This window comes from Anneissia japonica, unplaced genomic scaffold, assembly GCF_011630105.1.
Source record: "Anneissia japonica isolate Jap-2015-1 unplaced genomic scaffold, ASM1163010v1 scaffold287745_len380231_cov175, whole genome shotgun sequence".
NCBI lineage: Eukaryota > Metazoa > Echinodermata > Crinoidea > Comatulida > Comatulidae > Anneissia > Anneissia japonica.
This window is the reverse complement of record NW_022744415.1, coordinates 17,253-28,340: the sequence shown is the minus strand read 5'-3', so window position 1 is coordinate 28,340 and position 11,088 is coordinate 17,253. Positions and strand designations below refer to the sequence as shown.

The following is an 11,088-nucleotide window of genomic DNA, read 5'->3' as shown; positions in this document are numbered from 1 at the left end:
ATTTTTAAATGAGAGTGATGAGTAACTATTTAGCCAAGTTTTTGTTACATTTCATATCCACAATATATGTAAAAGTGACCAAAGACATAAATTTATTTCCCCTACCCCCATCTTAAATACTTTAAAATAGGGTATTTTAGGTCAAAATTTCAAAGTGCTGTAAAAAAAATTGCCCAAGCCCTAGGCATGGGGATTTTTTTTCTGAGACACTATAGGGTATGCTGATTCAGAAAAACCAAAAATTAATTTTCCTTTACTTTTTTCCCGCTAAAGTTCATTTCACCAGTTTTACAACCAGACTACCCTCCAAATCACACCCAATTTAACATTTCACAACCTATCTCATTATTCATAGCTCTCAGCCAATCAATATCATGCACGGCTTACCTGGTTTACATGTTTAACACAGCTCTGATATTCATCAACAAATTGACCTGCACAATTTCCCTCATTTGCATACTCAGCACAACCCTGGATATAACGTAACTTCTCCTTATCTTTATTGGTAGCAAACCCGTTCGTTAATAATGACAAAAAATTAATTAAACATCTAAAATTATAATGTCACCTGTGACACATGGAGATAATAATATGGTAAACATTCATTGTGTTAGATACCACACTGCTGCGTATACAATACTACAAATTACCCATCAAATTATTAATAGGCCCTACTGCTTATAATGAATAATGATTTAATGTTTTTAAGACAGGGAGTTGCTTTAGTCACTATAACAACTTCCTGATTAAGATTAATTTTAATATTAATTAATAGTATACAACAGGTCCGTAGGCGGGGAGGGGGTGCAGATGGTGCGGACGCACCCCCCCCCCCCCCCCCCGCCCCCACAAATTCCAAAAGGTCCACTTTTTAAAACCTATGATTTCACAAAATCGTTCCTAATTATCATAAAATGCTATAGCATGCATTGCATTATATATATGCTAGCTTATCTTATCGTTGATTCTTAATAAAGTGGTATGAAATTTGTTAGATATTGATCGTCTCCGGTGATTGCAGATTAATCTATATAATATGAAGAATGTTATCTCATAGTTCTATTTTCTCTATGGTTATCTATAGGCCTGCAGATGTACAGGACATAATAATGTTACTTTTTCATGTCCCAAAAACACCCAAATTAATGAAAATTTAAATGAAATATTCATGAATTATGTGTTTGAGAAATCTATTATGTAAGACCCTCAAAATGCTACTTTGTCGCTTTTCTCACAAACCCCCTCCAGGCCTCTGCCCCTGGACCACCAAATTTCAAAAAGTCCAATTTTTAAAACCTATTATTTCACAAAAATCGTTCCTAATTATCACGAAATGGTAGGCCTACAGTATGCATTACATTTTTTGCCCGCTCTTCTTTTTAATAATGTGCTACGAAATCTGTTGGAAACTATCAGCTCCAGTGATTGCAGATTGATCCATGTCGTCTGTAGGCCTACAGATGTAAAAAACATGAAAAATTACCGTAATTTCACAGTGGTGAATTCAAGGGAGAAGAGCCCCCTAAAAAAGAAATGGAGAAAAAAGAAAAATCAAGATAAAGTTTGTCTGAGAGTGCCATTTCCGGTCATTTTGAGGTGCCATAATCATAAATTTTCTTACCTCAGCCCCAACCATGGTGGGGCTGAGGTGGTATTGACCATCTGTCTGTGCAAGTTTCTCCCTTCACCCACACCCTCTATTTCTCCTGCTTTACTGTAGGTCCCTAGACAATACTCAAATGAATGCAAATTTTAATAGGATATTAAAAATTATGGATTTTAAAAATCCATTAAAAAAGCCCTCAAAATGCTAATTTGTCAGAGCTTCCAGAAGATTCGCCGCACCCTCGCGGGGATCCCTAGGCACTGTCGCCCATCGTGGTCCACTTCGGTTGCAAAACGCACCTCCCCATCGAAAAGTGTATAGGTGACACTCAACATCCAAATTTTGTAACTTTAGTTCATTGGATCCACTTTAATTAAGTGAAAAAGTAAAAAATAAAAATGGTTCTGAGAAAGTATAAAATAAAGTGCTTCCATAATGTCTTCAACCCAATTCGCCAGATTGGTCACTCTTTTGCCATGGCCAATGCATTCACCAGTGTGCTAACAATATACAGAACCTTCAGTTGTCAATCCAATCAATCAATCAATCAATTTAATGGACTTCACACGTAAAGTCCATTAAGTTTTAAACATAAATTTGAAAAAAACTTGTATGTAGGCCCAGAGTATAGAAAAAGAGGTTTGAAATCAAATAGATCACAATGCATTCAAAGCAAATTTACGAACCTGTCATTAATAAAGAAAGGTGGTACAAAAATAAAATACAATTTTAAAACACATTCAATAATCCTTGATAACGTCTAGATATTGTTTCCTAAACTTGATGAGGTAGTAATTCAGTTAAAAATGCTGTTTATAAACTCACCAATCGGCCATGTTTTTTTGGTCACGTGGATAACTTAACGCTGATTAACGCACTGTGTTTATGTTCATTTTGTTGTCAACGAAATCTATTTAACGGAACCAGTCGAATGAAAATAATACTCAACGAAAAATCTTACTTAACGAAATGAACCAGTCGAATAAGCCTAATAACAACAAATATAACTGCCTACACACAACCTCTGGTTGTGCTTGTAACAAAACTGGTAAGATTTTTACTCTTTTCGATAATTTTCAGAGTGATATCCATTAAGCAGATTCAGATGTTAGTGCTTTTTCATATTTAGCACCAATTTTGAGTTAGGTTAACCTATCCGAATAGGTTTTTTGTTTTTTATATTGTTTTTCAGCCTAGGTCCCCACCCCTATGCCTAGACCTTGGATTGGTGTACGGTAAGAATGGCCCCGGAACAGGCCCGTAGCCAGGGGGTATTTAGGGGTTCGGGCGAACCCCCCTTTTTTAGCGAACACCTTTTGCCAGCGAACCCCCTTAGCCAGAAAACGATCCCCCGTTTCCAAAATAGTGCAATTTATTACAAAATGAGAGCATTTTTTGGCACTGTTTATTTGTCGCTATCGATCGTAGTTCGATCGTAGAAATCAAAACAAAGCTGCAGCCAGCTGAATGACGTAACCAGCAAGACTACTTCAAAATGAATATTAATGAGAGGTTTGTTGCCTAGGCTATTTGACCAATTGCGTGTTCCGGAGTTTATTTACTAACTTTGGCACGTCGACGTCATCACAAACGTTTCGACATTTTTCATTTCTCTGGGATCGAGGACATGCGGCACGCCAAAAATAGCCTACATGAAGCGCTGAGAAAGGATACCGATTTTTTTGCTTCAAGGCCAGCAACGAAGAAAATTCACCCTTGTTTTCACCGCATGCTGATGATACTGCCTGGCGGCGGGACCGGTGTACTTTTTCGGGCTAGGTCTAGCGTTGCTAGATTTTCTCTATGGTTAGGGGGTGTTCGATCTTTTCGGCCGCCAGTCATTTCGGCCGCCGCGCCAAATGTATGGAACGCCAAAGGGACCACCGAATACACAACAGCCGCTAATGAGAAGAACGTAGTCATAGAACAGCTGGATACGTCAATAACAAAAAGGAGAAAATACGTAAGCCTAGGCCTACAGTGAATAATTAAGAATTTATTTACCGGTATAAAAACATAACGTACTATTAAAACAATACAGTAAATCATTATTATTATCCCCGAAACTTATAAATACCGGGTTGGTGTCCGGCGGGGTATAGTTTCATTGGTAGTTAAAATATTATGTTTTTGTTGTTTTCTTTAACTCATTTTGTTTTCAATAATTTTTTCTTTTCTAACTATGCATGGTCTATGACGGACTTCACGGATGAAAAAAACACTCATGGGTGATTCAAGTGTCTCCGTGTTTTGCATAAAGTATATTATTATTATTATTATAGAATGTGTGTTTAATATAATAGGCGCCCTATGACAAATAAGTAGGCCTAATTATTATGTATTGTTAATTTTATTGTACATCCTCCCCTATGTTTTATGTACAATGTGAAAATGTTTGATGTTGATACGTTAGATTTATTTTTCTTGCGTGATACGGTAATAAATAAAAATGTGATGTAAAAAAATATGCGGCTGTATAGTATACAACTTTGTTTCGTCACTTCTTGAAAATGTTTAAATTTTTTATTTATTTTCAATGTTGAGAATTGGTGAATAAAATGAGAAAATATTTTACACATCTTGCGCCTTGTGTTTAACCATTTCCGATATGTTTTATGTACAACGTGATTTTCTAATTAAATATACATTTGTTGATTTCGTTTGATGGTTGAGAAGGTGACATGAATAAAAAGGGAAAATATTTACTGTATACAACTTCATTTCGTTTGTTGATATGTTTTAATTTTAGATATTTTTTTTTTGCGTTGACATGTTACTCACGTAAAAATATTTACTGTATAATTTATATATATACTGTATTTCTATATACATCACTTGTTGATGTTTGAATTTTTGATTTATTTTTCTTCCGTGATGAAAATGAACATAAATTGTAGTGTTAAAAATCGTCTTGTTTGTTTGTGCTTTTTAAAGTTTGGTCGAATAAATGAAAGATGAAATTTATAGCTTTAATATCGTCGGGGAAGTTATGGTCGACTAAATAAATGAAAGATGAAATTCAAGTTTTTTTTAATTTTTTATTACGCCCGCCGCTGCCTTGAAATCTCCAAAAATATTTGCATATATCTTCCTTAGGCCTATATATTATATGAATTTAATATATGATATATTTTATGTACATAATAGATATGTTTTATGTACATAATTTCCTAATTATATACATTTAAAGCATTTAGCCATTCCATTACTACACAGTTTACCAATAAAACAAGATACAAAAGATACATGGTGTTATATTTTTTATTGTACAATATGGGAAAAATTTTACTACAATTAGTGCATAAGGACCAACAACGACCTGGAATGTTGGCATTACCGCCTAAACAACAGAGGAAGACGAGGTAAGATATTTAAATAAAACTGTTACTTTTAACTATACTAACACTGTGAAACTAACTACCAAAATGCATCATAAACTATTTACATACAAAAACATGAAGGAAGGTAGCCTTACAAAAGAACTAAACAGATGAAAAGACACCATCCCTTTGTTCAAAGAGTACTATCATTCAAATGAGTGTGCCTGGCATTAAGTTGAAGACAACACCCATAACGTATTGTCTAATAAGAATGGACTTATAATACAGTATATAAATGAAATGATTGAAATATTATTATACATACATAATTCCTTATAATATTTGATATTTAATTCCTATAAATGATATTTATGTAAATTTGCTTATTTTAGTATTTATTATGTAAGTTTCAGTATATAGTTAAATATTTACAGTGATTGTTACAACTTTAGTATCAATAAAAAAAAGACTATACCAGTTTAAGTTTTGCTATTCTTTGCGAGTCTTGTATTGAGGTGTTTCAATATACGATACATATACTGTACAGCCATAATTAATATCACAAAATATATATATATATATATATATATATATTCTGTCTCTTATACACATCTAGATGTGTATAATCAAACTAGTTTTGACAGAATATATTTTCCCTCTTCGTCTACCTGTAATTATCCTTGCTTTGTAGTTATCAGTGAGCAAACCAGCTATTATTGTTGTATTTTGTACCTTAAAATCACAGATATTTTTCAAACATTGGTAGACTCCACTGGTACCTGGTACTGCAATGAATTTGAATGTGGATCCTAGGTTTCCATTGGTCAGTTTCGTAAGGTTAAAGGAGTGGCCAATGACGGCAGGGCATATAATGATGTCATTCACTCCGCTTGTGTGGGGAGTGGGGGTTGGAAACCTGGAATGCCATATCACTACCACATGGAGGATGATACGAATGACAATACATGAATAAATAATTAATTAATGAGGCCTAATGATAATAAATAGTAGGCTATTGATAATAGGCCTAATTAAAAGTAAATATTATTTAAAGCAAATTTGTTAACCATTTTATTATGCCATACTACAGTATCATCCCTCGGTCCCGCATGCATTTTAGCCAGTAGCTGGATCAGTTGAGGCCAATTGAACCCTCTTTGATGTCGTACCAATCAGACCAGTTGAAACTTGGAGCCCCATTCTGTAACCAATTGGACCAGTTGAAACCAATGCACCCATTGAACATACCAATTGGACCCGTTGATTGATACCATTTAAACCATGTTGAAATCCATATTTGACCGACCCATTGAAAATACCAATTGAACCAGTTGAAACCCATTAGACCAGTTGAAAATCCCAACTGGTACTCAATGTTGGGTTTGGATAATACCAGTTAGACCCATTGTATTATACCAGTTACACCCATTGGATAATACCAGTTAGACACATTGGATAATCCATAGACCCATTGAATACTTGTTAGACCCATTGTACAATACCAGTTAGACCAATTGGATAATACCAGTTATACCCATTGTATAATACCAGTTAGACCCATTCAATAATGCCCAGTTGGACCCATTGAACAACACCAGTTGGGCCCATTGGATATTACCAGTTCAAACCATTGAACAATACCAGTTGGCTAATACCAGTTGAAAAATACCTTGGACCCATTGAACCTCGTTTAACCAGTCGGACCCATTGAAAAATACCAGTTGGACCCATTGAACCTCATTGGACCCATTGGAAATTTCAATGGGAATTTTTACCGGGGTTGTGTTCAGTTTGTTCTTTAGTGAATGAACATCTGTTTGTCATTGCATTTGAAGATGATTGATATTTATTTGAGTTTTACTAACTTGTGTTTTGTTTGTTTTTTAGTGAATGAACTTTTGTTTTTCTTGTATTACGACTTTAAAGATGACTGATATTTATTTGATGTTTTACTAACTTGTGTTTCTTCTGATTAATAATACATAACCTGTTATCAGTTGTTGGTAGAGTATTATTATTATTATTATTATTAGTCGTACAACGAAGATTAATAAGTAAAACAAATACCGTTGACTGCTTGTAATGTTTTTTGTTAACTGGTGTGACTTCTTAGGTGCCTAAGATTTTAAGTTAGAAACACATGCTTATTAATGTGATGCAGTAGGGTAGTTGCTGATTGCTGTGGGCATTTATTATAGTGGTATTAGCAAGTATGCAATATATTTTTGACTGTTTTGTACCAAGGGGCAAGTACACATTCGCTAGTCTGTGTTTTCCAGACTTTGACACTTAAAAGGAAACATGGTTTCCTTCAATTGCCAGACTGAGCTCACCTTAGCAAATGAATGGAATGAAAAACTGAAGTAAATACCATTATTTAATTATATAAACACACAATTGTGAAATATTAAATTAAGCTTGAGCCCACTTATGTTTTAAAATTTCTATTATGTATTACACTGACCGTAGCCTATCAACTACTGTTATAAAAGGACAAAAGACTTACTTAAGTTTTTCATTATTGCAAAGAAAAAGTGAAAATGACAACAGATTTTACAAAAATAAAGCATGATTGTATCACTTATGACATGACAGTGGTGTGGATATGGGTCTATATCATTGGATGTATTAGGATAAATTATTAAACACACTTAATCCCATTTTTAAAGCTTTATAACAATGACTATGCAAAGGTTTTATAGGCCACTGCCTATAGGTGTACTTCTATATGATTTTTGCCCTATTTTTTATTTTCAGTTAGGAAGAATGCAGCCAAATGATTTATACATCTAAAGCATTACTATTCGTTCTTACATCAGCTTGATGTTTAATACGTTTTTATCAAAAGGTAAGATTACCATTGTTTCAATGGTGTTGAAATATTTAAATATACGTTTAATGTTTTAGATATTGTTCAGAATCGTATTCATAAGGAAACAAAATATATATTTATATGAAATGTCAACATGATTAGAAACATATTTTCTTCTTTATTTCAGCTTTATTTTAACATAATATTACAGTATGGCCCTATCAAAGGTGGTTAAAAAGGGTTAGTTTTCAAACACTTTTACTATTAATATATTTTACTATAAAATTTTTCAATTATCTTTTCGAGACTCTGTGTAAGAGCACTTATAAATGTTTAAAATATTAATAATCATTATTAAAACAATTTTAATTGCAGATTATATAGTTTGCAGTGTTACCAGCATTTCTTTTTTTTGTGTGTGTTTTTAAATATGTTGCATAATTAAAAAGCATTTTAAATTTAACCAATAAAATCATGTAGGCCTTTGTCTTTGTTCTGAAACAGGGAAAGCATATAAGAATTGTAATATAAAATGTATTAACTAATTTTCACAGGTCAGACAAAAAAACTGCAAGATGCTATCGTCCACAACGTTGAACCATCAGACAACATCAAACATTTTAAGACCAAATTCCAACAGCAACATACCATATGGACTCCATGCTCCTTGCCGGAATATGGATTCAACTTTCCTTGTGTATGTTGCCGCAGCATGACAATCTTTGTCATAAGTATTACAGGCAAGGCAACTACCCTAAAAGTTGAGCCATCATACACGATTAAAGACGTCAAATATGAAATTTTTTATGAGCAATCTGTAAGTCCAAACATTCAACGTTTGATTTTTAAAGGAAGGCAGTTGGAAAATGAACGTACTCTGTCCGACTACAACATACAGGATAAGTCCGAATTTCATCTTCTTGTTTGTATGAGGGGCGGCGGTGAGAGCCAGGAGATCGCTGTCAAAACCTCCACTGGCAATTCCGTCACTCTGACAGTTGACCCATTAGACACTATTGAAAGTATAAAGGTTGCATTTCAAGAAAAGGAAGGCACCCCTCCTAGTCAGCAACGTTTGGTATTTAAGGGAATCCAGTTGGAAAATGGACGCACTCTATCCGACTACAATATAGAAATGGGATCCACTCTCCATAATGATAATGGCATGCAAATTTTTGTCAAAACCGTCCGCACTGGCAAAACCATTACTTTAGAAGTTATGCACTCAACCACATTTGAAAATGTGAAAGCGACAATTCAAGACAAGGAAGGCATCCCTCCAGATCAGCAACGTTTGATATTTAAAGGAAGAGTGTTCGAATCTGAACGTACCCTGTCCAGCTGCAACGTACAAGCAGGGTCCACTATCTATCTTGTGCAGCGTCCACATGGCTTCATTACTGTCTTCATCATAACCCAGACTGGCAAGAAAATGACCGCAGAAGTTAAGCTAACCTTCACTATCAAAAATTTAAAAGCTGACATTCAAGACAAGGAAGGTTTCCCTTTAGATCAGCAATGTTTGTTCTTAGGAGGAAAGCAGTTGGAAGATGGACATACATTGTCCGACTACATACAAAAGGAGTCTACTTTCGATCTTAAGTTTATTTCCTCTAGTATGATGCAAATGTCTGTCGAAACTCAGCCCTCAAAATGCTAATTTGTCAGAGCTTCCAGAAGGTTCGCCGCACCCTCGCGGGGATCCATGGGCACTGTCGCCCATCGTGGTCCACTTCGGTTGCAAAACGCACCTCCCCATCGAAAAGTGTATAGGTGACACTCAACATCCAAATTTTGTAACTTTAGTTCATTGGATCCACTGTAATTAAGTGAAAAAGTAAAAATAAAAATGGTTCTGAGAAAGTATAAAATAAAGTGCTTCCATAATGTCTTCAACCCAATACACCAGATTGGTCACTCTTTTGCCATGGCCAAGCATTCACCAGTGTGCTGACAATATACAGAACCTTCAGTTGTCAATCCAATAAATCAATCAATCAATCAATTTAATGGACTTCACACGTAAAACAAATTTTAAGTTTTAAACATAAATTTGAAAAAACTTAATTGTAAAATAAAGAATGTAGGGCCAGAGTATAGAGAAAGAGGTTTGAAATCAAATAGATCACAATGCATTCAAAGCAAATTTACGAACCTGTCATTAATAAAGAAAGGTGGTACGAAAATAAAATACAATTTTAAAACACATTCAATAATCCTTGATAACGTCTAGATATTCCTAAACTTGTTGAGGTACTAATTCAGTTAAAAATGCTGTTTATAAACTCACCAATCGGCCATGTTTTTTTTTTTTGTTTTTTTGGTCACGTGGATAACTAAACGCTGATTAACGCACTGTCATGTGTTTACGTTAAGTTTTGTTGTCCACGAAGTCTATTTAACGGAACCAGTCGAATGAAAATAATACTCAACGAAAATTCTTACTTAACTAAATGAACCAGTCGAAAGCCCAATAACAATAACAAATATAACTGCCTACACACCACCTCTGGTTGTGCAACAAAACTGGTAAGATTTTTACTCTTTTCGATAATTTTCAGAGTGATATCCCTTAAGCAGATTCAGATGTTAGTGCTTTTTCATATTTAGCACCAATTTTGAGTTAGGTTACCTATCCGAATAGTTTGTTTGTTTTTTATATTGTTTTTCAGCCTAGCCAGGCCCCTACTACTACTAGTAGTACTACTATGCCTAGGCTAGGCCTCGGATTGGTGTACGGTAAGAATGGCCCGGAAAAAATGGCCCCAAATGACAGGTCGGTAAAAATGGCCCCAATAATAAAATTCTGTATTAAAACTATTTTTTTAAAATCATTATATGCATTTTTTTAAACTGAAATAATTTAGTTTTTAAAAGGAATCTAACATCAAATAAATTGCCATTTACATTTTAATTTTCGCCGTGGCTAGAGATACGGTACCGTATCGGAACTTCCGATTGCTAAAGGTACAGTAAATGATATTACGTCATGATTAGCCAATAGAAACGCCGATACATGCGTGACGTCATTCAGTGCACTGCTGCTGCAATAGTGAGTGTGTGTTGGCAATGATCAGTGTGACCACTGCTTGAGTAATTTACCCAAGATCTTGGGTATTTTGACTTGGTCTTGGGTATTCCGTTTAAATCCTTGGGTATTTTATTTTTACTAAGAAAATTTAATATTTTTGTCATAGAGGAAGAATTAAGAAGTAACAAAGTATATTTCAGTCCATTCAAGTAGGCAAATTATCAACGAAGTGCACATAACATTGTTAATTGACTGTTAATTTCTATAAACATGGGTTCAGAATTGTTTATTTGTGATTTGCGTTGCCATTGATCTTACC

At 34.4% G+C, this 11,088-nt stretch overlaps 2 protein-coding genes across 3 annotated transcripts in view; both read left to right on the top strand.

The window, feature by feature from the left end:
* The first annotated feature begins 2,545 nt into the window (after positions 1-2,545).
* The window catches only part of LOC117119661 (polyubiquitin-C-like), a 21,387-nt gene continuing 12,844 nt past the window's right edge, over positions 2,546-11,088 (top strand). The window contains exons 1-2 of one of the 2 annotated variants that reach the window (XM_033264494.1): positions 2,546-2,654; positions 7,684-7,774. The gene's annotated coding sequence lies outside the window, so the exon portion shown is untranslated. Of the gene's footprint in view, positions 2,655-3,145; positions 3,570-7,683; positions 7,775-11,088 lie in introns of those variants that run through there. The other variant, XM_033264495.1, reaches the window with a different exon arrangement.
* On the top strand, positions 4,880-9,398 carry LOC117119655 (polyubiquitin-B-like). Its single transcript, XM_033264487.1, has 3 exons — positions 4,880-4,968; positions 7,746-7,774; positions 8,293-9,398. The coding sequence occupies exons 1-3, from the start codon at positions 4,880-4,882 to the stop codon at positions 9,396-9,398; spliced, it is 1,224 nt and encodes a 407-aa protein (XP_033120378.1).

Excerpts from the sequence above, each read along its gene's own strand:
- LOC117119655 (XM_033264487.1), top strand. The coding sequence starts at position 4,880 with ATGGGAAAAATTTTACTACAATTAGTGCATAAGGACCAACAACGACCT. Across the intron at positions 4,969-7,745 it reads AAACAACAGAGGAAGACGAG|CTTGATGTTTAATACGTTTT; the intron begins GTAAGATATTTA and ends TTCTTACATCAG. Across the intron at positions 7,775-8,292 it reads TAATACGTTTTTATCAAAAG|GTCAGACAAAAAAACTGCAA; the intron begins GTAAGATTACCA and ends TAATTTTCACAG.